Below are 26,747 nucleotides of genomic sequence, written 5' to 3'. Positions count from 1 at the left end.
CCGAAGACCTTGTAACCAGTGGGTGTCCAGAAGACAGTTTATTTATAATAAGTTGTGGCATGCCAGTGCAGTATGGAAGTTAGCTATTACAAAGCCCTAGGGGCCGTGGAGTAGATAAAGATAATACCCAGAAATATATACACAAGGCAGCTGCTTTCTGCTATCGTACCACATAAAGCACACGACTATGATGCTCTGTAAGCCTCAATGACAAAGTACGGGTGCCTGTGAATACTGTGTCCTTCACTTAATCTCAAAATGTGCAATAAACTTTGAAAAGCTCTATGCCCACAGCTTCAACCATGGTCAAATGTTCTCTGTTAGGCCTGTTAAGTTGAGGTGAGATAATTTTCCATTCCTAACCAGAGGAAATTAATATTCAGAGAATTACAGAAAGTTTTGGACCTGAACATGCCATTCTACCATATAAAAAAAAAAAACAGAAAAATAAAAAAGTTTAAAAAAAAGCTCAATATGAGCATGGCAGCAGACCAGTATGACTGAAGTATATTTAAAATCTGGATTGCCAATGAAACTGTGCACTCCATGTAATGATGGCAGTTTCTGTCAAATACTAAAACCTGTAACTAATACATGGACAACTGAATTTACAGTCAATCCAAAAATGGATGGAATTTGGAAGCTTAAACCACACTCAAGAATGAATGAATGTCATTACATTAGAAAACATAATATCAAACCAGTTGACGTTTTGCATGTATTATTTATAGATGACATTTGGTTTGATATTTTATTATCTAATGCAATGACATTTGTACATTTTTAAGTGTGTATCATGGATCCAAATACTTGGGCCACTGAATATGTGATATATTATTCAACATTTATGCTGTGTGGAATCCTTTCTTTTAATTTTTAAATAGTCATGTATCTTCTCACTTGTCAAACTCAAGTGCAAAGTGATTCAGGGGAAAATAAAGGAGTGTTTACATGAGTGCTGACAAAAAAGCGCATGTGCTTGTACATGTGGTTTCATTTCTTTTGCCAAGCAAACGTTTTTCTAGTGCTCAGTGTTTGCATTGTCATGGCTCTCAGTGTTATAATCAGGACATATATGAAGGCCAGCAGAGACTTTAATATACTGTAAGTCATGATGTCCACAGCTGTGTGAAAAGGATACTGCAGTCTGAATTTGTAAACAATAATTGATCAAATCAACATCCGTAGCTCTAGCCATCATCTTTACCCTAAATCATCTTTTATATGACTGAGTGAATCTGGGACAGATTTAGACCAGTCCGGTTATAGTAAAAACAATTTAATTTTACTAAAGCATGCAAAATTTAGAGAATGAGATTGATTAGACAGCTGTCCAAATTATAAGGTCACTGCAGAAATCGTGTTGATTTCACTGTGTGTCATTCACTAACGTGCATATGCACATTCAGTATTAGTGCGTTAAACTGATGTGTGATCGTTTTCATGCAGAAATCACGACTCACTGGTCAGTTTTTACTTACATATATTCTATAACCACATTTACGCAAAAATTAAACTTAGAAATTAGAATTTTCCGGATTCGTCAATATTAGGACAAGAACAAATGTATGCACGTGATGTACGCAGCTGCTCTGAATCCAATGCAAATGTTGAGTGAGAACTTTTTCAATGCACAAATGTACACAACCAATATCCATTTATTACTGAACAAGACTCACTGTGCTAATAATTTTCTGGATGGTTTACAATCAAACCAATACGACTAAAGTATACAGGATTGGTAAATTCAACAGCAACTGTCACTCATTTAAGATAATGTAATAGCAAATAACTGAATACTGTAGCCATATCATCAATGATCTTAAATGTTAACAGAGCTGTTCCAGAGCTCCCGCTGTGTGCAAGCTGTTTTGAATTGGATCTGGCTACTGTAGCGTGGTAGGTGATACTCACAGCTCCAATACAAACACCCCGACCTTTCCACACACTGTCCACAGTTCTCAAGTGCCTTTTCTCAAGTGTCTTGAGAGCTGTTGGTTTCATGTGAACATTGACATGTTTGTGCCTCTTATTCAGAGAAACTAATAAAATGAATTACATGATGTGTCGATAATTAATTGAATTAATCGCATATAAATATTTACTGCGAAAGCCCCACAAATAAAGGTAATGTAGAATATCATAATTAAAATAATTATAAAATATAACACTGTATATTATAAATATAATTTAGACAATTCAAATACATTACAGCATATATTGTGGCAAGCATTTAGACAATACAAATATTCTAAAATGTCTTTAAAAGTACAAATATTGTTTGCATAACCTTATTATTGGCCTACATCACCCTGCTCTTTTTTTACATTTTTAAATGTACTTGACACCCCTAGTGTGAATGGATTTGATTTTAGCCAATAAATCCATTGGATCAATTAAAAGTCAGAACAGTCTTAAGGCCTGTGCCAAATTTGGTAAATGTAATTTGAAAGGTGTAGGAGTAACAAATGATCATTTTGGTCTTGGTTGAGGGATTTGGAAAACCCCTAAACCGTGTCGGTAGAGTAACAGTAAGCCATCATAATAATAAAGAATAAGTAAGTGTCTATGTTTAATGTAAAGACTCTGTTTTATACCAAAAAGATGTACCAAGCTGTGGTAGAAGGGCGTATGCAAGTTTGGTGTCAATTTAAGTTAATTGGTGGAGTAAATCTCTACTGAATCATAGTGTGCTCAGAGTACATCTAGGCCAGCCAGTAAAAACAATCCAATGCCACACATGATGGTTTTCAGCTAACCATAAATCTTGCTCTTGCTGTAGCCTTTTAAGACACCAGAGGTGGCAAATGCTCTCAATATAGAAGATACAATAAGAGACACAGCTGTTGTTCTCCTGCTGTGACATATCACTCTCTAGCCAGTGAGCAAAACTCAATCCTGGTGTTATATAAATAAGTGACGACTCGTTAACTTTGAATATCCAGTTGAAGACACAGATGAATTTGAAATACGGTGTTTGATCGAGACAAGCATCCTTTGCATTCATCTCACTGCGTGCAAATCATTCACAGTTTTTACAAGATGTGAGAGCTGATGCTTTTATCTACAACTGCTACTTTTTATTTATCATTCATTTTCATCAAAATCATGAACAAACAGTATATAATAATTAACAGATCAGCAGTTAATGTACATTCTTATATTAGTAAATACTGTATATGAACATATATGAATCAATGAGATTTAAAGGGACAGATCACCCACAAATTATAATTGTGGTCATTTTTTCCCCCTCATGTCATTCCAACCTGTATGACTTTCTAATGGAACACAAAATGAGATGTTTGGTGGGATGATAGCCTTTATCATCATTTACATTCATTGTTCCATACAATGAAAGTGAGTGACTGAGGCTGTCAGTCCCTAACATTCTGCCTAGCATCTCATTTTTTGTTCCATGAAAAAAGAAAGTCATACCAGTTTGAAACATAAGGGTGAGCAAATGACGACAGAATTGTCATTTTGGGTGAAATATTTCTTCAAATATTTTAAATGTACATTAACAAGTAATCTGTTCAGCATTATCTAATGTAATAATGCTTTTTTTTATGTTATTAATACGTTTCTATAGTTGGAGCTATGGTTCAGTAGGTAGTGTATGTGCTCTCGGACAAATAAGGAGACATTTTACTAGTGATGATGGAGATTTGAATCCAATCTGCATAATATCACTCCACTTTCTTGTCTGTTATTCACTTATCTGCATGATAAAAGGGAACAGCTGTTTAAAAAAATGCAAAAAATGTCTTTCTTTGTCAGCTGTTTGTTTTAATCTAAAGTTACGAGTCATATTTTGTCCTCATCTGACATCTGGTCTTCATTGCCATACTATCATCTTTATGACTGATTCGATAGCTATTTTTACAGGTTTATTTATGAGTCTTCCTGTCACAGCGCCACAATCCGCATTTTGCATTTGTCATTAAATGTGAATCACTCAATATTTTTTCCACTCATGAAGAAGGCACAATGACTCATTAGAATAAGAGTATGCACCCCCAAAGGCATAATTTAGGTCCACAACGGACCAAGCAAAGCCACATTTGTGTTGATTTGCTTGATCACAAAGGGCACCATTGTGCAAATGTATTTAGAAAACAAGACCACAGTTTATCAAGTTGTTGCCCATTTACCTCCAGCAGCTTGGTGACCACACAATTTGCTACCCCCAGGGCTTTGACCTCCTACTTTCTTGGCTTTTTCTCCAAACACCTTATTGGTAATTTGAATTGGAAGGAGAACACCAGAAAATCCAATGCTGAGTGCAAAGTTCTTTAAAAAACATGGATCTCACCATGAGAACTGCAAAAAACAAGCCTGCTTGGAAAGTACACAGGACTCAAAAGCCCATTACAATTTCCAATGGGCTTAGTTTGAGCAACAGCCATTCTTCGCCCTCGTGTCTATATGCCATCATACGATAACAGCTGAGGGAAGGGGCCTTATTGCCTGGGAGATAAGGGAGCTGAGAGTGAGCGTGAGTGAGAGAGAGAAGGGCTGGGGATAGTAATTTGTTTGAAGTCCTTTGATGGTTTAGAAACTAGCAGTGCGATGCAGTGGCTGTAAACACACCCCAGAGTCTGACCGCATGATAACCCTTATGTTTCATAAAAAATCGAAGTCCAAATTACATGTTTGCCTTTCAGTTACTTTTTTTTAGAAGATATATTTGGGTCAAAAAGTCCAAGGGTCAATGTCAAACAACAGCTAGAGTAAAAAGAAACAATATACTGTATGTAAACAAGGTACATTTTCTGAAGAAAATAGGAATGGTGCTTGCTGTGGCAAAACTTGGCACCTCAATGCCCCACCAAGGGCCTCAGTACACTGCCCAGAGTCAAAAGAGCCCACCCCCCATTTCTCTACAATGTTCTGCCTCTGAGATATGCGCCCTCTGCTTACTTGTCAATGTTAAGTCTATGGGCTTTTTCACCTTTTTTTTTTTCACCAACTGGGTTAACATCAGACCCGGTTCACACCTAGAAGTCGTAGCACAACTCTACTCATTAAGCCGGTGGATTTGGCATCTCATTCTCAGGTGTATGACAAACAGTACAGGACAACTTAGAAGCCGAAATTTATAAGGAAGTAGAATTGGGTTACGGGTTATTTAAAATCGCTACACAGAGGTCAGAGCAATAGTAATAGTGGTGCCTTGCTAACGCTAGCACATCAACTGTTTTTTGTTTGTTTGGTTTTTTTTTTAATTACACTGCCAGGACGTTGCTAAGGAGTTGTTAAGGTTTTCTGAGTGTTTTTTTAGCGTGTTGCTATGTGGTTACTAGGTGGTTCCTTAGTGGTTCATGTCAAAAGAGCCCAACACCCCGTCTCTATGATATTTTGGTTCCTACATTTTTTTTTTTTTTGCTGTTTTATTGTCCAATTGTTTAAAATTCATAGAACATCTCTTCTCAACAAGCCACACGCTTTAAAGATGCAGTCAGTAAGTTTTTAGCTGCCTCTCATTCTCATTCAATCAGTGGTTTGGGGCTCTATACTGACACTTACCATCATGCATACACAAAGTTTGTTTACTAACTGCTGCTGCTTCACACAAATATATTAGGTTTCAATCCAAACATATGTTGTTGCGCACTGAACAGTGTCCGGACTGCCGCAAGTTCTCTGGCGAATGTGTAATGAAGATGCTTGCCTAGAAATAAAAATGCAAAATGTATAATTTCCTCAAAACATCAATTAAAACATTACTAAAACAAAATCTCAGCTAGAGACACACTTTAAAAGAGTGTAGGGTTAACAACAGGGTCAACTAGGGTTTATTGTAAGGTCAACTAGAATGTTGGTGCTCCTCTAGGACAACTTAAAAGCTTCATGGGCTAATTTTATATCCTGCTAAGAACATTTCTATTATTTATTTTGTTATCTCTAAAGTTATACTGTTTTAACTTATCATCACTAAATGTTCACAGAGGAACTCCAGACTGGTCTGTTAGAGATAATAGGCTGTACAACAAAGTGTCAAAGGCTTTATTGCACATTTCCCCATCTCACACCCCAGCTATTACAGAACTGTTTGAGTGGCATGACCTTATGTTAAAACCACCTCTGTCTTGTTGCATCCGTCACATCCACACCATCATATACCTTCTATTGTCCCTCATTCTTTGTTCATTATTTCATCACCTTGGCTTTGCCTTCATGCTTCAGTGGCCACTGACATCTTCCTAAAAATAGCCCCTCTTATTTTCCCTGCAGGACAACACCAGCGGTTCTCGCAACAGAAGCAATCCCCACAGCAACAACACAATGTTGAAACAAACCGGTCATTTGTGGGACCCTATAAAGTTACAGAGAATGCTGGGCAGGAAAATATAGCCACTTCCATACTTCAAATTCCTCTTTGAAATGGAGGCAGCAAAGAAAAATAAATGTTGGCAACAAGTCTGAATGACTTGGGGTGAGAGAAACCTGATCGGTGTGGAGATGGTGCATCCCTGTTGATTTGCTGCCCTCTGCTGAATATAAATATAGCAGATGTGTCAAATGTACAATAACAAATAGTCACATGTCTACATATTTTACAAACCTCAACATGCAAAATAGCAGTAATTCACTTCAAATGCATCTTTGGAATACATTGGAAGTGAATGGTGTCATTCTGCCTTGCATCTCATTTTGTGTTCCACTGAGGAAAGGGTCGTATGGGTCTGGAACAACATGAGGGTGAGTACATTATGAAAACCGTTCATTTTTGGGTGAACTATCCCTTTAAATAATAGACTTGCAAATTTGTACATAGAATGAAAGGATTCCTTAAGGTGTACAAACGAAAATGAGAATATGATCTCAGTTGAAAGGGATGCCTTGGAAGACATCTGTGAAAGCCATTATGGTGGAGTACCATTAATATCCTCGTCTTAACCACATAAAAAACTAAACTGTAGTATAAAGAGGTTACCTATGGTGTTTACCTAAGTCATTTTGTGAGATGTGATCAGTTAAGCATGCTCTGGTAAAAGTAAGGGAGAGGCATAAATCTTGGTGGAATTAGATGCCACAGTATGCAGATGGACAGACCTCTGGAGCATGTGCACAAAGGTCACAGGGATGTACGCTTGGCAGGGAGTCTGATATAGGCACGTAGGATTGCTCGCTTTCTGAAAAAGCATCAGAGACAGCTGAGCCATCTAGGAGCTGGTTAGTTTTCCCAAAGGGATCTGCACTACCTCTATTTCAGGCAGATCATTGAAATATCATGCAGATTTAGACAGAAAATCATCATAAAAACACGTCTTCATTCTGTATAATACACGCTGTTAGCTTTGACACTTGATTGGTAAATGCACCGCAGCTATTCAAGACTTTAGAATAAATGGTTATAATTTAAATAAGGTTCTGTTCGGTAACATTTGTTAAAGGGACAGTTCACCCAAAATTTTTTTTGACAAATATCTCAGCTCTGTAGGTCCATACAATGCATGAATTGAATTGAAGTGAATTGTGATCAGACATTTGTAGCTCTAAAAATCTAATCCAAGTAATCCATATGACTCCAGTGGTTTAATCCATATCTTCAGAAGCAATATAATAGGTGTGGGTGAGAAACAGAACAATATTTAAGTCCACATGTAACTTTCAGATGTAAAAGTGAAAATTAAAGTGGAGATTTAGAATAAAAAATGACTTAAATTTCTCACCCACACCTATTATATCGCTTCTGAAAAAAATGGATTTAAACATATGGATTAATCCTTTATGTGATTTTATGGGCTACAAAGGTCTGATCACCATTCACTTGCATTGTAATGACATACAGAGCCGAGAAATTCTTCTAAAAATCGTTATGTTCTGCTGACATCTGGGATGGCATGAGGGTGAGTACATAATGAGAGAAATATCATTTTTGGGTGAACTTTTCCTTTAAAGCATCATAGGTATCATGAAATAACAATGAATTAGTCTTTAAGGCATTTAATAATCTTGGTTTGTGATAGTTATAAATAAACTATTGCTCATTGTAAGTTAATAATATATTAACTATTAATGTTAACTAAGATACATCTGGTAAATGTTTTGATCCATGTTATTTCATTATAACAATTTTAACATGCACAATCTTATTGTAAAGGGTTACCTAATTTTTATGTTGAATATAATTAAAAGGGGCTATTCAGAGAAGAAATGTCCCTTTTAATAGACTCAGAATAGTGCCATTATGCCTTTGACACACAAACAAATATTTATGCAGTAGCACATATATTCAGGATTTGCCAGACTAAATTTCTTTAATTAGAGACAGGGATAAACCAAATTCCAAATTAAGCTAAATTTGAATGAATACAGATTGACTATCAAATGGATAGAAATTTGCATTATTCAGAATTAGAGAGACTGCCACTGGATGTGTCTGTTCTAATTCATAAACGGTTATATACTTCAGACAAATTGAACTTAGTCAACAAGCAGAGAAAAAAAATCATTGTTCGGCTTTGACATAGCATACAGTACATCGGTGACAGCAAAATACTTTACAAATATAATGCCAAGCCATAGCCTTTAAGTTGCAACAGTAATAATCAAATTCAAATTAGATGTCTCTCATTAGCATGCAGGATGATGGTAAATCTCTTTTTCATATTATTAAATAGATATTATTATTATTACTCTTAACAAGTAACTTAGTAGTAATCACTCAGACTCACTGAACAATAGTGCAGTGGCCCTTTAGGCTTTTAAGTGATATTACACAAAATATACAAGTCTGTATATATGTATACATGCTTATGTGATTTAATCTGGTGCAACACAACGGTATTAAAAATGTTCTCACTATGAGTCATTAAAAACATCTCAGATCAGCAATAACATAAAAAGTAGAGGTCTTCGAAACAGTGGAAATAGGCACTCCCCTTTCTTTGTTTTATTCCACAGATCGTCTCCTGCCATCATCCAATTTACATTATTCACATACAACTGTACCAAGTAGTTACAATTCGCTTCAAGTTAAATAACTAAACATAAAAAAACAACTTCCAAAGCACTTCTGTGTTCAACCAATAACAGCATTAATCATAACAAGGATTAATAATATTTCTCAAAAACATTTTTTTTTTTTTTGTATTGTAGCGATCAGAAGGTTAGACAGCAGAGTTGATGAATGGTGAGTCTGGTGCACATTGGTGGGATTTGTTTAGTTCAGCTTGATCCTTGTGTAGCGTCCTTGTAATTTCTATTATTTGCCATAAGAGAGGCTTTAAAAGTGGGGTTGCTCTGTACAATCTAAACGGAAGTCTGTTTTTGGGTTTGGCACAGGTCTGTTCATGATGTGCTTCTTTCCATCGGGCCCCTCAGGCAGACAGTGTTGAGGGACACACAGATATAAGGCTTCTTTCAAACAGTTCACGACCTCAGAGGACCTCTGGAAGACATAGAAACATTGTGGAGGTTAGAAATGGATACAAACTCAATGCATGACAAAAATACAAAAAGAGGACCAGATAATAAAAAAAATTAAAAAAAGCTTTTTAGACTCGCTGCCAAGAACAAATTATGTTCTGATCTGGGTTAGGATCTGAAAATCCTTACGATGGTATCAGGCTTCCCAAACCTTTTGAAGGAATTTACATTACCTTTCCAGTCATTTGTAAAAACATTTTATTGAGATTGCACTCACAAAGAGTAATTTCTAGATGATTAAATATTTTAGAGGAAATTTTGAACTAGCTTGACCACCTTAAATCTAGGGTGTACTTAGTTTTTCTGTGTGCCCTTCAGTCTCACACATAGTCAAGTGCTCAGCCTTTCTCTTCTGACCAGGTGCCCATACAGAGGTTTTCAAAGCATGCACATAACGACTGCTTTGTGAAGCTCTTTCAGCCTTTCATGTCTAAAATCAAACCTAGTCTCAGCATGCAGAAAACCGAAGTTTATATTAGCCTTAAGGCTGGTAAGACACTGTTTTACCAAAAAGGTGTATAAGAAAACTAAAGTGCTTCAAAATACTTTGTGCTGAGAACATGAAATTAATCTGTGTAGTAAGATAATACTGCCCATAATAATTCTAAACTTCACAAGAGAGTTGAGCTCCAGATAAGGAAAACCCAAGATTCTGCTATCACCTCAGATTTAAAAAAGTCCATCTCAGTTTACGTGAGTTGGTATGCCCTGGGTGAACCCTCTTGCGTTTTCTTTGCAGATGATTTAAGGCTGAAGAGCTGTCGGCAGGCTGACAGGTGGAGGTACGTGCTGAGGGGAGCGGGGGTATGTAATGCTGACCAGGCCAATGGAAGAGGGTGAATGGGGTAAAGAATTAAGCAGGGGTTCCTGTTTCCAGTCTTAATGCCAGTAAGTCCGGATCAGGTCTCCTCGACACCATTCCTGGAATCAAGTTTAGTGCCAAAGCCTGCTAGGTTCTTCACCCCGTTACCCGGCCTGTCACCCAGCAGCCCTCACTAGGGATTAAACACATGCCCACCATGACGCCCAAACCTGAGACAACATTCAACTTCCATTTGCAAAAAGGAGGAAATATGCGCTGAATGATTCTTCCCAGCCAAAAGCAAAACGAATCGTTAATTTATGATTGACAGTGCAAGTTTTTGGGCAAGACAGCGAAACACTGGATCTGCATCTGAAACCAATTTAAAAGGGCTCAAATGTATCATTAAAAATACTATTAACAGTTCATACTGGAGTCAAGAGGAGAGATTATATTTAACACTGAAACATGAGTAACTCAAAAATCTGACATGTCAGTTTTTGCTGCATTCATAGAACTAAATTTGTAGAAGAAACAACTTCACCATATCCCAGTCTGGGGGTTAGGAATTGGTTGGTCAGCACGATCCCTGCTGGTAGATGCTGGAACAACACAATTTAGTGCCAAAAGCATGTTTCCCCATTGATGGCCATGCAAATATGCCATTCCCCATTAATGGCCATTCACTGTTCTGATGAACTAGATTTTTTTTTCCAAGCAACATGAAAACTTGCAAGCATTTTATTATATTATACAAGATGTTTTACCAGTAACAGATTGTTTTGGAGGGCTCTTAAAAGCATGAAATGGAAGTACATTTTTTGGTTGCAATTGACGAGTGACCAGTCATAAGTAACAACAACCGACTAAATTGTTTTGCGTGGTTGTTGTTGGTACATCAAAGGTAAAGAACACAGAGGGTCAATGCCAACACAGCATATGTATTATGTCAATGAATATATTTATACTAGACACCTGCATACCTAAAGAACGTACTTTATTATCAGTTGAGATGAGAGTACTTCATCAAATTCAATACAAACTCTGAAAGTTTGGGAATTGTGACGCCCTGTTCTAACGTGCTGTTGTGGTGTGGTTGTAGTTCTTCTAGAAGCTCACCTGCCACATGCTGAGGTTTAATTGGGCCCGATTTCTTAAGGAATGTTTCCCCACTCTCAAAGGCCATTTTTGGCTCATTAGGTATGTCGGTCTCTGACATCTCCCGCCCACTGCTATGATTGGCCAGTTGGATGATCTCTTCAAAGTGAGACCCCTCCCCTTTGGCTGACAGGCCATTCTCATGTTTGGTAGACTGTACACCATTTACCACAAAGACCGCCAAACTGAAAGAGAAAATAGGCATGGATTACTATAGATGGTGCAAAAAAGTAAAGGCTTTCTATAGTCTAGTACGCCTATACTAAGCTGTACTATGCACCTACTGTAACTAAATAAAATAATTATTGTCTTTTGTCGAACGGATTGATGGATAATCAATATTTTCACTATTCCTAAAGATTTAAAACTGAATTATTTATTCAGTAATGTTTTTTTGTTTATGGTAAATGCTTGCTTCACTTTGTACGGTGTTAAAAAAATCTGCATTTCATGACTCCAAAATGCAGAACTTACCTATCCTTCACACCACTTTGAAACTGGCCATCTTGTTTCAACAGTGTGCTTGGCTGGTAGTCAGCGGACGCTAGAGGCAGACAGAATTTTATGTTAATAGGTTTTCAAAATGGCAGTCTCTAATGTTCCTTTGCCAGATAGTTGTGGGATTGTCAAAATGAACAATTCAGCAACTGGAATTGGTTAACAGATTCTGCCAATCATGTTTACTAATGCTAGTTGCTGACAAATCTTAATACAGTACATAATACAAAGTTTGCTCTGAAAAGGCTCAGTGTTTAGTGTTTAGCACGAAGGAAAAGCCCTGACTTCTGTTGTACATGCAGTACTGTGCAAAGGTTTTAGGCACTTGGGAAATATGTTGCATAGTGAGGACGTCTTAAAAATAATGCCATAAATAGTTTTAATTTATCAATTAACATCATACAAAGTCCAGTAAACATGAATATTTGGTGTGGCCACCATTGCCTTTAAAACAGCCCCAATTCTCCTAGGTCACCAGAACACAGTTTCTCTTGGTTGTTGGCAGATAGGATGTTCCAAGCTTCTTAGAGAATTCACAACAGTTCTTCTATCTATCTATGTCTCAATTGCTTCTGTCTCTTTCATGTAATCCCAGACTGACTCTATGTTCAGTGAGGAGCTCTCTGGGGGCAATGCCATCTCTTGTAGAGCGCACTGTTCTTCTATTCTAATATTTTCTATTTGAAAAAGTAATGCTTGGGAGTCTAAAATGTATTTTTCTATTGACATACTAAAGCTGAAGATATAAATAACCATCTTAAGACAAATGTTTTTGTGTAACATCTTATGTGCCTAAAACCTTTGCACAGTACTTACTGCATGTATTCCAAGGAGTTAACAGTACAATATTTGCTTTTGGAAAAACGTAGACTCGATAAAGGCATTCTTCCGGTCACCTGATTGAAGAAAAACTACTCCGTGTCTTAGCACAAAGACCATTGAATGAAAAAAAATTACTTTTTTCAAATAGTGATGGTGCTGAATACTGACTATATTTTGTGATCAGTTGAATGCCACTTTGGTGAATTAAAGTACCAATTTCCTTCCGAAACAGCAAAATCTGTACATTATTCAAAACCTTTGGCTGCCAGCTTAAGTATTATCCATACTTATTCCATCCTCAATTGATATGAACGTCAATTAAACAAGTTTAATGTCATACCTTTATTAATCTCTAAATCTGTTATGGAATCTTTGCCATTGACTTCAGATGAAGGCAATTTTGTGTCTTTCTGCATGAAGGAAAGAAAAGAAAAGGGTAAAATTAGATTGAGAACTTCAACTGCAAAGGGAAATCAAACTGTGCTAATGCTGCAGTGAGGCAGTTGAGAACCATACTGTACCTTATCTCCTGCATCTGTTTTGCGTGTTCTCTTCATAATCTCCTCCAGACGCTAGTGACAATCCACAGAAAAGACAAAAACGGTCAGGAAAATTTTATATAAATTAGTTTTAAAACCTCCTTTTTAAGAAGGGAATGTACAGATAGAATAGGACAGAAAAACACTGCAATGTGCAAAGCTCAGGACTAATTGCTTTTCCATGAATTTCAGTAATTCTTTCACTCCAGTAGTTAGACCACCTTGAAATAAGTTATTTTTACAAACCCATTTCTACTGCTGTGGGTGTCTAAAAGCTACCATGGGCATGTTTGATAAATAAGCAGTAGGGCTACAACAAATGATTATTTTGATAATCGACAAATCTAACGATAATAAGAACGATTATTCGACTATTCTGCCGATTTTTACAATGATTAATCATTAGCTCTCAACCAACTATTCAGCTTGTGCCCAAGTTAAAAGGTTGTATTAAACGTGCTTACTAACAGTAACGAGGACAAAATCATCTTTTAAAAAGTATCTCTAAATGACATTCACTGAAAAAAAAACTTTAGGATTTTTGCATTGAATTTTTACTGAATTAAACTTGACATTATCATCAAGTGTTTTTGTCTTGTTTTTCATTTACAAATATCTAAAAATCCTTAAAACATGATACATTTACTTGAGAAGCAACATACAAGATGCTTTTTTAATATAAGTGTATATGGAAATTAAGTGTATTTGTGACTTGTTTATAATTCTGCCAGTGCAGTAAAGAAAAAATATACTTCTAATCTAGATATCTCAAAGCAAGTCTAATTCTGCTTCTGAGGTAAATGTATCTTTTTAAGGATTCTTAGATATTTAAAATTATTTGAATTTTGTATATTATATTCAACATTCTCGGATAACAAATTCTTCTTCTGCAGTATAGCTCCGAAAGTAAATGTATGTTGTTTTATCGGAGTTTTAGATATTTATATGGGAAAAAAACCTAAACAAATCAAAAATTTATTTTGTTGCTGTGTAAAATGGACGAAGACTCCTCTCTCACCTTTTTGTTCACATTTATCCATCTTTTACTCACAAAAAACAAACTCCCTTCTTAGTAAAGCTGCATATTGCAGACTTTCTTCACAATAAGAAACACACAGTGACACAAATATTATGATTCAATATGTCGTGAGTCATCACATATAATCTAGCTGCAGCAAGCGCATGTGAGGGACGAGAAGAGTGTGCTTCAGCCGGGTGCACTTTCAATCTCTTCCCCTTAAATCGGGTCACTTCATGCGACTAGTAGAATGGAATATAAATGTCAGTTTCGGAGCTTGTACTTATTTTCATGACCTTATTATCTGAATTTGAATAAAGGATACATTAAATATATAACGCTGTGGCGTTTTCTTTTAAAGACACTTGACACACAAGTTTTGCTTAAGCAGAACGGCAGCTCTGGCTCCGCTTTATTTCACACCGAGAGAGCTTCTGTATTTTTATATAATGTCCTCATACTTTGCGATCTACATCACCTGAAGTTGTTTGGAAAGTTTGGAGTGCATCTGGACTGTGAACTGTGTCTTCTAACTCTCCTCAATGAGGCATGAGCTGCGGTGCTCCTCTCACGTGCCATCATTAGTTTAATATAATCTCAAGTTACGTTAGATGACATCAAATGACTAATCGACAATGAAATTTTCTATGACAAAATTTTGACTAATCGTTTCAGCCCTACTTAGGAGTTCTCAGTTTGCGTAGATTATATAAACTGTAATTAGAGTTTAAAACAAAAACAAATTAAGTAGACTCAGTTAAGGATTTGGCAGTTAAGGATTTACCTTTTTTCTCTCCAGCCTCTCTTGTTCCTCCTTCTGGAAATGTTTCTCCCTCTCCAGGCGTTGTCTCTCGGCCTCTTCCCGGGCCTTTATATCAGCCTCCTCTTTCTACAGACATAATGATCATTTAATCAGATTGACACTGAACATACAGGGCATTTATACAAATACAAATCAACAATGACGTGCTTCCTGCCTCCTCCTCCACGTGGCGTGTGACCTTACCAACAAGCTTAAATCATACCTCTCATTAGCGCATGTCACAGAGGTGCACGGAAGGGAACATTTGTAGTTAAAAAGTATAGTTTTGTTTCTAAAAATAATAAATTATTTGGGTTCAGAAGAAATTTTATTTGTTGACTGGAGCCGTGTGGATAATTTTGATGCACCCTAAATATGCATTTTGGACCGTAAATTTGGAGTACGTTCAGAAGAACTTTATTTGTTGACTGGAGCCGTGTGGATAATTTTGATGCACCCTAAATATGCATTTTGGACCGTAAATTACATTGTTTAAAGGAGGAGGCCTGATATAAAATCATAAAAATCTTAAATTCTGTTTTGATGAAGAAAGAAACTCAGATACATCTTAGATGGCCTGAGGGTGAGTAACTAATAAGCAAATTTTCATTTTTAGGTGAACTATTCCTTTAAAATAGGGGCTTTGTCTGCAGCCATCCATTCAGCTCACATTTAAAACAAGATGATGGTTGTTTAATTCCAGCAACAAGACGAATCATGCCTAATGTGGAAAACGACAGCTGTCCATATGAAATCAAGCAGCAAAATCAGGTTACTTCTCTTAACTTATAACTATGAGATCATTAGATATTATCTACTTAATATAACAATTTTGAACACAAGGTGGTGGTAAAACCTAAAAAGTGCTCTTGCTGCTGTGGTATTATGGAGTCTTTAATAATACCTTTTTAATAATACTGGTCAATAACAACTTTAATATGCAGATACATTTCAGTCTTATCATGATGCAATCAGTGACATGTAAGAGAGAGGAGGAAGTGTGGTGGAAGTACACTTTGTAACAATTTATGATGTTTTCTTAGTTATTCACAGCTGAGCTTCACAACCAGCTTCAAAATCAAGCAGCTGTTTTATCCAGAAGATGGTAAAGATAAAATGGCCACAATGCACCAAGAATCACCAGTAACAATCGGTTTAATACTAAATTTCATCAAACTACTGTAGGAAAATGCAGTAGATCAATTTGCACAAACATACGTATGTGTATACATATGTATATTTACTTATTAAACACAGCCTTTTGCGATTCTCAACATTGCATATTTTCAAGTGGCTTTGAATAAAAAGGCACAAGTCATATGGACTACTTTAATGATGCTTTTATGGTTCTTTTATTTCATTTTTGGAGCTTGACAGAAACTAACATGACTAACACACAGTATCGGGGGCAGTGGTGGCTCAGTGGTTGAGGCTCAGGGTTACTGACCAGAAGGTCAGGGGTTCAAGCCCCAGCACCACCAAGATGCCACTGTTGGGCCCTTGAGCAAGGCCCTTAACTCCAGGTTGCTCCAGGGGGATTGTCCCTGTAATAAGTGCACTGTAAGTCCCTTTGGATAAAAGCATCTGCCAAATGCATAAATGCATAAATGCCAAATGCATTAATGTAAATGTATCGGATTTGGATAGGGCTTGTCAGACAGATACCTGATCCGTCTAAAAGAATCAGTATTGGAGCAGATTCCGATTCAGGTATCAGATCGGTGCATCCCTAAACAGGAGATAAAGTTATTAAAAAAAAAAAGATAGGGAAAAGGATCGGGACACAACCTAGTCCAGATTCGAACTTGCTTCAACATGTCTCGAACATTTGTTTTAACTACCATGCCTCGGCCCTGATTCAAGTATGGATTCACTGCCATCACCTGCAACTCATGTTTACACACTGAATTGAGTGTTGTGATGCTAAGAATACTGGCAAATGTAGTTGATGCTGTTTTTTTTTTTTTACCTGTTTCTGAAGGCGGTCGTTCTCTTCCTGTTCGATTCTGGCTCTTTCTTGAGACTCCTTCTCCTCCTGCAGGCGCTGGGCCTCCTCCCTCAATCTCTCTTGCTCAGCCATGAGCTGCGCCGCCTCTCTCTGCGCCTGCTCTCCTCTACCTCCTGTGCAAGCCTCTCCTCACGCTGGAGCCTGTGTGACACCCATATATATATGATTGAAAAACTTCCTTCGGTACCATTAATTACTTACCTTAAGGAATCTTTAAAAAACGGAAGTGTGAATGCAAGTGGACTTCAGCGTTTTCTTGCAAAATTCATCATGATAAAATCTCTAGAACTTTAGATTCTTCTTTTTAGTTTTTTTAATTATGGTGCTTTTTGCCAAATTATACTGATCGACATGGCAGCAAAGAGAGACTTCTTACCTTGGATGTCCTGTTGAATACATTTTTCATAATGTCTATTAAATATTATTAATTCACATTTTGCTTTTGCTTCTAGGATTTAAAGTAACAGGAAATTGGAAAAGATGGAAATAAAGAGGAAAGGGGCCGGTATACGTTACAGGCCAGACTCGAAACCGTGTCACCCATATGAGCAACATTGCACATGCGTTAACTGCTTTGCCATTGTTTTATAATTATTTATTTAATTGCCTAAAAAAAAAAAAACAATACCTACAAGAATACAGCAAAAAGCATATTTCATCTGTTTGCCTTTTATTTCTTAAAGTCATCTTATTTTTGGATCATCCGTCATCTACTCAAGGTATTGGAGTGGCCATCACAAAGCCCTGACCTAAATCCGATAGAAAATGTGTGGGCAAAACTGAAAAAGTGTGTGCGAGCAAGGAGGCCTACAAACCTGACACAGTTACGCCAAAATTCCAGCAACTTATTGTGAGAAGCTTGTGGAAGAATAACCAAAAAGTTTGACCCAAGTTAAACAATTAAACGGCAATGCTACAAAATACTAACAAAGTGTATGTAAACTTCTGGCCCACTGGGAATGTGATGAAAGATATAAAAGCTGAAATAAATCATTCTCTCTACTATTATTCTGACATTTCACATTCTTAAAATAAAGAAGTGATCCTAACTGACCTAACACAGGGAATGTTTTCTATGATTAAATGTCAAGAATTGTGAAAACTGAGTTTAAATGTATTTGGCTAAAAGTGCGGTTGTCTGTGTCAGTTAGTTGTTTTTTGTGTAAATAGTTTCTCCACTTCCACCAGTTTGTCCCATTCATAGCGATCTGCAGAGACACGCAGTGACGACGAGAGCATTGAACAAATCAGCAATAATCGGAGCCAATATCTCCACTCATGTGACTTTTTGCTGTATTTTTTTGTTACTTTTAGTGGCACGCTTTAGAAAATGAGTAATATTGAATTTAGCTGAAGGGAGGCTTGAGAGACGCTGCCTTCCTCTGAAACTTTATCCACTGGGTGTCACTGTTTGACAGAGTGACTGCAATACACCTTATTTGAGCTCACATTTCGTAATATATATTTTTTTTTAATTATGTACAGTCGTTTATTTTCCTCACCTGAATTTTTGCAGAGGTACTGACTTCCTTGCCTAATCAGAGAAATTGCGACTGATTCACATACTTTTGCTTAGACTCTGTCAGTCTAATTTTGTCAAAGAATAAACATTTCTATATTAAATTCTTAGGGGCCGGTCACACCAAACACATCCTTGCACTAAAAAAAAAGCAAGATGCCGCACAATGAACAGAGCAGAACACAGGTGTCTCAAGACGTGTTCTTAAACACTAAAGTTCTTTACATTACTTGACATGGCAAATAAAAGCTCTGAAAAAACAGTGAGATGTGGTGCAGCGAACAGATGTCTTTCTAGTGCATGTTTACATAAACAAAACAGCATATACGGAAGCAAAAACACATTTGGTCTGAATGGCTCCTTAAGATGGTTAGAGTAGTCAATGTGCTTGTTGCGAACCTCTCTCTCTCCTGTTGTTCTCTCTGTTCTTGCTCTTCCCTCTCTCTCTGTTCACGGGCCTGTCGCCTCTTTTCTGCCAGGATGCGAGAGGCCTCCTCTGGGTTGTTGGTGCCCGCCATGGGCTTGACTGGAGAGGGAGCTGGAGAGGCAACCTGTGGTAGGTCAGGTAGAAGAGGGGATACCTCAGGGGCAGAGGGCGTGGAAGCCGATGTGATTGGTTTAGTTGGTTTAGGGGGCATGTCTGTAATTGATGACACAATAATGGAGGGGATGGGAGACGAGGCTGGAGGGGACACAGAAAAACGGAAAAGGTAAAATATGAGGACTGGAGAGAGGAAACAATGACAGATTTGTTGTCTGTGAGAAGGCTGAATGATTCTGGATGATGCTTGTGAGGACTTCATTTAATTTAAGCATGTCTACACTGACACAAACAAAGCTAGAGCATTGCTGCTCCACAACATTACACTTCTAGAAAGGCCAACTGTTACATAACCAGAAATCCAGAGAAAACAGACAAGTCCTTCATGCAGTCTGTTGGAGGGAAATGAGTGAATGTTCAATTACTGTGATTACTGAATGGTGTTTCGGTAATGATTTTAGCTTACTGGCTAAAACAAGCTCTCTCACATCTAATTAAGAGACATTTTACTACCACAAAAGATACTACACAATGACCAAAAACATGCGCACAAGCAGCCAACATTATTATGGTATACAGCCAGTGGCTTCACAGTAAAATACAATAAAGACAGCTGGCTATGTAAAAAATACAATTTATAGTTTCACTAAAGTAGGATAAGAATTCTATATAATCTATGGAAACATAAATGTCAACAAATATTAAGGATGGTTCAGAACGGTCAACTAGTCGAATAGTAAGATTGACTAGGGTTGCATCCAAAGCAGAAAATTGCTGCCTACATAGGTTGTATACGGAGGTAGGTAGACATCAAGGTATGTTTGAATTCAGTATTTGCGTAACATCCTGTATACTGAGATACCTTCATCTGGACAGTTTTTATGGTGGCCAAGAAGTGCAAAATATAGCCTCTAATGATGGGTGAAAGCAGTAATACATTTATAAATGTCCTGTTTGACTTGTCTCTTTCTTTCTTTCTTACTTTTTTCAACTGATGACTCAGTTGAAATTAGGGGTGGGCAATATGACCAAAATTCTCTATCAAAGAATGAGTAATTTTATATAAAGGTAATGGTTTATAATGGGGTTTTTTCTGGAAAATCACATTTGATTTTTTACTAAATAACCATATGTTAGGGGAGGGTGATAAGAAAAACATATACACCAATCAGCCACAACATTGAAACCATCTGCCTAATATTGTGTAGGTCCCCCTTGTGATGCAAAAACAGCACCAACCCACATCTCAGAATAGCATTCGGAGTAGCTATTCCTCTCACAATAATTTTACAGAGTGGTTATCTTTGAACCAGACTGGCCATTCTCTGTTGACCACTCTCATCAACAAGATGTTTCCATCCACAGAACTGTCGCTCACCGGATGTTTTTTGTTTTTGGCACAATTCTGAGAAAATTCTAGAGACTGTTGTGTATGTAAATCCCTGGAGATCCACAGTTACGGAAAAAATCAAACCAGCCCGCCTGGCACCAACAATCATCCATGCGATTATTTAATCAGCCAATTGTGTGGAAGCAGTGCAGTGCATAAAATCGTGCAGTGCATAAAATCATGCAGATACAGGTCAGGAGATTCAGTTAAAATTGGGAAAAAATGTGATCTCAGTGATTTGGAGCATGGCATGATTGTTAGGGCCAGATGGGCTGGTTTAAGTATTTCTGTAACTTCTGATCTGCTGGGATTTTCTAGAATTCTAGAGTCTAGAGAATTTACTCTGAATGGTGCCAAAAACAAAAAACATCCATTGAGCAGCAGTTCTGTGGATGGAAAAGCCTTGATGAGAGAGGTCAACAGAGAATGGCCAGACTGGTTCAAAGATAACCACTCTGTAAAATTGTGGTGAGAAGAATAGCATCTCAGAAGTCTATTCTGAGAAGCAGTTTGGCATTGTTTTGGTGGCACAAGGGGGACCTACGCAATATTAGGCAGATGGTTTTAATGTTGAGGCAGATCATTGATATTCTTAAAAATTTTGGTCGATAAAGATATACATGAAGAAACATTATATCCTTCACATTTTGATGAAGCGTATTTTTGATTTAAAACGATGTTCAATAAATAAATGCCAAAATAATAATTGCTCTGTTTTATATAATATGGATAATTTTTCAATCAACGCCAATAATGAGGCTTCTCTCTGTTTGCCTATGCCTAGAAACAGCCCCGATTAGACCCAAGGTGCTTTAACATGCAAATCGCTGCCTGTTAAGTCACTGACTGACTGGGCAGTGATGGATCAAACTAGTTCCCTAGTTTATCTAGATTGTTTAGTGCTGGTGCTTTAAAGGGAGTGAATTTAGTGAAACTATATCTCAAAGAGGGATTTAGCATGCTGTTAATCAGCAAGTCAACATGTTTTATGGGAGGATTATGACAGTTGTGTATTAAAATGTTTAAGTGTCATTTACCCAATTGAAGGGATTTGTTTAGCGTCCATATATGTTTCTGGTCGAGATGACCCTAAACTAGCCTACTGTAATTACACAGGATTAAGAACGATTAGTGGATTTTGAAAATATGTAGTTATGCACATCCCTAACAAACATATGGAAAATTATCAAATCCTTTAAAAAACAGCAGTAGTTAACAACAGCCACAATGGGTACACTCACACTTTGGCTCTTCGGGCGTAGCTGGCCGGCGGGTCTCTCTAACCCTCTCTATGGCAATGGGCGAGGCTGTACGAGCCTCCACACGGGCAGGGGTTCTGGCCCTCTTGGGTCGGGCTTTAGGAGTGCTGGGGCTCACTTGGGCTGATTGGGGTTTGGGAGATACTGCTGGGCTGGGGGAGGAAGCCTGGCCTTTTGGCGTGACAGGAGATGCAGCTCGCAGTTTGGACAAAGGACTCGGGCTGGAAAGGAAATATGAAAATAAATTCCATTTTAACTTTGAGGGATTCTGTAAATCTTGATAGTAGACACGATCATAGACATTTGTAAATTCTTTATAATTGTACATTAACCCCACATTACATTTACATAAAATGTGACCTGATATTTATTCATGTCCTAAAAGTAGATAAACAATAATTACATCAATTGAAAAAAAAAATAAATAAAGTGCCTTGAAAACTACAACTAAACTATGTATCTATTAGTGTTGTCATGGTACCAAAGATTCAGTAGTCAGTACCGATACCAGTGAAATTTCATGGTTCTCGATACCAAAGCAAAAATATGCTATTATAATAATGTGCTATTGACCACACCAGTTTATTTTTTTGTTTGTATAATTATTTTAAAAAGTATAGTTTAACAATTATTATTATTTTCCAGAACTTTTTTTAAGTTTAATTTAATTAATAAATTCTTATCAATAAATTCTTAAAACTTTTAACAAGTGAATTATAGACATGTCATTGCAACAGCTGTCTTGCTTGTGACATTTTGATAATTATTATTATTATTACAGTGAATATTACATTTTACTATATAGTTGTAATATATAAATATTCAATTTCAGGCATCTAGATTTTATTTTGAATAGTGCTCTTATTATGACGTGTGTTTTTTGCTTCCCTTTTCCAGACAAACAGTTCACGACACAGCCCAGTGTGATCATTGAAGACATTTAAGTAGGGGTGTGATGATACACTTAGCTCACGAGACGACACGATATATGATACTGGGTTCACGAGAACGAGACGATATTTTAACACTATATATATGACTGGTCTTTTATTCGACTTGGGAATGAGCCATACCATTATTTTATTTTCGATCCGATACCAATAACTTTTAGGCCAGTAATTTTTTAGGCTGCTTTGTTTTCCTTTTAAAAATGTGTTAGTATAAGCCACATATAAAACCTCTAAATTAACTATAGATATTAATATATGGCTACTATTATTAAAACCAAGTTACAATATGGATACTACAGTAATGTATCAAAACCTTGGTTACTGCCAAAATAAAACAACATGGTCACTACAGTCGTGGTTACTAGTCATGGTTAATACAATATGGGTATCATTTATTAATGAGGATTAAAGATCATTATCAATGTTTTAACACCTCTGAATTTAAATAAGCCAGTAAAAATGGTCACACAAGCCCATTATAATACATGTCATGTCTAGGTTTGTCATTACTTGGTGTGAATAACTCCAGATGCTGTTTATATACCTCTATCTATCTATCTATCTATCTATCACCTCAGGAAAGCACTGCTCTGTCACGCTGTGACTGAATGTGTGAGCGCTGTCTGTTTGCTGGTGTATTTTAGCATTTCTGCACGTCAAGATGAGCGGAAGAAATAATTGTTCAATGATATAAAAGAATGCAACAATTGGCTCATATTATTGTTCTTTTCCACTTCGAAGCTTATGAGATACATTAATATTCATGTTATCTAACTAATAATATCACTATTCTTGATACCACATCAGTATCGGAAGTATGGATACTTTAGTATCGATACGCCCATCCCTAATTCGACTGAAAGTCACAAAATGCAAAACAATGCAGGTGTATTTTGAAATGTTTTAACAAATCATCTTGTAATGAATGTCACTTCAGTTCTACTTTCTGAGTATGAATTATCATATGCAGTAAAAGACAGAACAATATGCTAGCACTGTAAAAGGTTCTGCCACAAACTAAACTGACTGGCTTCTCTCCTGTATGATTTCACATGAGTCAGGGGCCGGCGCTGGCCAAATTGATGCCCTACGCAGAGTTCCATGATATGAGCGCGAAGCGATCATCTGTGTTCCTCAACTGCTTTCGGGTCCTTAAATAACGTATAAAGTGCAAGTAAGGGCAAATGTAGGACACAGTTTTGGAGTGTTTGTATTTTAGATTACTTCTGTTTGTGTATGTGGTCATTTTGAAAAGTTATGTTTTAAATTGTATTACAGTGAAGCACTTTGGTCAAATTAGTGAGGCTGACTAGGGATGCGTCCAAAGCAGAAAATTGCTGCCAGTGCCTACATAGCTTTTAAAAATCTATATAAAAAAAGTTGAGTTGAGATTAAAGCGCAAATGCTGTGATTTACATTTACATTTATGCATTTGGCAGACGCTTTTAGCCAAAGCGACTTACAGTGCAATTATTACAGGGACAATCCCCCTGGAGCACCCTGGAGTTAAGTGCCTTGCTCAAGGACACAATGGTGGTGGCCGTGGGGTTAGAACCTGTGACCTTCTGATTAACAGCCACCACTCTTATTTAATTATATTATATAATAATTTAATTATATAATTATATAAATTTAATTATCTAAATATATAGTTTTGACAAGTGCTGCTTGTGGATTAGTGCTCTACTCTGTCTTCTCATACAACGTGAATAATTCTCAATATCTGTGGAGTTTCCAGTGGATGAGTGGTCGGATTTATTTGAAGTACGCAGCTCATATATACAGTGGGTACGGAAAGTATTCAGACCCCCTTAAATTTTTCACTCTTTGTTATATTGCAGCCATTTGCTAAAATCATTTAAGTTCATTTTTTTTCCTCATTACTGTACACACAGCACCCCATATTGACAGAAAGACACAGAATTGTTGACATTTTTGCACATTTATTAAAAAAGAAAAACTGAAATATCACATGGTCCTAAGTATTCAGACCCTTTGTTCAGTATTTAGTAGAAGCACCCTTTTGATCTAATACAGCCATGAGTCTTTTTGGGAAAGATGCAACAAGTTTTTCACATCTGGATTTGGGTATCCTCTGCCATTCCTCCTTGCAGATCCTCTCCATTTCTGTCAGGTTGGATGGTAAACGTTGGTGGACAGCCATTTTCAGGTCTCTCCAGAGATGCTCAATTGGGTTTAAAGTCAGGGCTCTGGCTGGGCCATTCAAGAACAGTCACGGAGTTGTTGTGAAGCCACTCTATTTTAGCGGTGTGCTTAGGGTCGTTGTCTTGTTGGAAGGTGAACCTTCGGCCCAGTCTGAGGTCCAGAGCACTCCGGAGAAGGTTTTCGTCCAGGATATCCCTGTACTTGGCCGCATTCATCTTTCCCTTGATTGCAACCAGTCATCCTGTCCCTGCAGCTGAAAAACACCCCCACAGCATGATGCTGCCACCACCATGCTTCACTGTTGAGACCGTATTGGACAGGTGATGAGCAGTACCTGGTTTTCTCCACACATACCGCTTAGAATTAAGGCTAAAAAGTTCTATCTTGGTCTCATCAGACCAGAGAATCTTATTTATCACCATCTTGGAGTCCTTCAGGTGTTTTTTAGCAAACTCCATGCAGGGTTTCATGTGTCTTGCACTGAGGAGAGGCTTCCGTCGGGCCACTCTGCCATAAAGCCCCGACTGGTGGATGGCTGCAGTGATGGTTGACTTACTACAACTTTCTCCCATCTCCCTACTGCATCTCTGGAGCTCAGCCACAGTTATCTTTGGGTTCTTTACCTCTCTCACCAAGGCTCTTCTCCCCCGATAGCTCAGTTTGGCCGGACGGCCAGCTCTAGGAAGGGTTCTGGTCATCCCAAACGTCTTCCATTTAAGGATTATGGAGGCCACTGTGCTCTTATGAACCTTAAGGGCAGCAGAAATTTTTTTGTAACCTTGGCCAGATCTGTGCCTTGCCACAATTCTGTCTCTGAGCTCTTCAGGCAGTTCCTTTGACCTCATGATTCTCATTTGCTCTGACATGCACTGTGAGCTGTAAGGTCTTATATAGACAGGTGTGTGGCTTTCCTAATCAAGTCCAATCAGTATAATCAAACACAGCTGGACTCAATTGAAGGTGTAGAACCATCTCAAGGATGATCAGAAGAAATGGACAGCACCTGAGTTAAATATATGAGTGTCACAGCAAAGGGTCTGAATACTTAGGACCATGTGATATTTCAGTTTTTCTTTTTTAATAAATGTGCAAAAATGTCAACAATTCTGTGTCTTTCTGTCAATATGGGGTGCTGTGTGTACAATAATGAGGAAAAAAATGAACTTAAATGATTTTAGCAAATGGCTGCAATATAACAAAGAGTGAAAAATTTAAGGGGGTCTGAATACTTTCCGTACCCACTGTGTGTGTGTGTGTGTGTGTGTGTGTGTGTGTATATATATACACACATACATACACACACATATACATACATACACACACTTAACATTCTGCACTATTTCTAGGACACTAATCAAATAAGAAAATTATTGACAATGACCATATTGATCCCGAATTTCTGGCTTCCTTTTAAGCACACAAGATTTTTTTGAAACTTTCTCAAATTAGGATGTGTTAACATGGATCATCAGGTATTAGAATGTGCTTTTCAATAGGTAAACACTGAAGGGAAATTTTGCAGGATTGATAATGAATACTGTGCTCTTACCTGGACTCTGTTCTGGTTTTCATTGATGGCATAGACTGTCTCTTCCTCAGAACCTTGTCTTTAGTGATTGCACTCTTCTCCTTTTCATTTTCTCTCTCCTTGTCCTTCTTATCTTTCCTCATCTTTTGAGAAACAATAGGACAAAAAAACGAATAAAAAGACATTAATGCAAAAAATACAACAAAAATTAAATCAATAAGGCTAAATTGTGTAGTTTATGCACCACTAGCCAAACTGAATTCCAACAGACTTCCCAAGTACTCCCCTCATCTGATGGTGATCATACAA

General features: G+C 37.3%; 1 protein-coding gene across 1 annotated transcript in view; it reads right to left on the bottom strand.

The window, feature by feature from the left end:
• Positions 1–8,880: 8,880 nt before the first annotated feature.
• Positions 8,881–26,747, bottom strand: part of LOC127658171 (MAP7 domain-containing protein 1-like) — a 54,140-nt gene continuing 36,273 nt past the window's right edge. The window contains 11 exon segments of the mRNA XM_052147315.1: positions 8,881–9,400; positions 11,360–11,583; positions 11,873–11,942; positions 13,059–13,128; positions 13,240–13,290; positions 15,060–15,164; positions 17,047–17,168; positions 17,171–17,226; positions 19,004–19,286; positions 21,777–22,015; positions 26,460–26,581. Of these exon segments, the coding sequence (XP_052003275.1) occupies positions 9,390–9,400; positions 11,360–11,583; positions 11,873–11,942; positions 13,059–13,128; positions 13,240–13,290; positions 15,060–15,164; positions 17,047–17,168; positions 17,171–17,226; positions 19,004–19,286; positions 21,777–22,015; positions 26,460–26,581 (1,353 nt within the window). The 3' untranslated portion in view covers positions 8,881–9,389.

Source organism: Xyrauchen texanus, chromosome 17 (assembly GCF_025860055.1).
Source record: "Xyrauchen texanus isolate HMW12.3.18 chromosome 17, RBS_HiC_50CHRs, whole genome shotgun sequence".
Lineage (NCBI taxonomy): Eukaryota > Metazoa > Chordata > Actinopteri > Cypriniformes > Catostomidae > Xyrauchen > Xyrauchen texanus.
The sequence above is the reverse complement of the archived record's forward strand: the minus strand, read 5'-3'. Positions and strand labels throughout refer to the sequence as shown.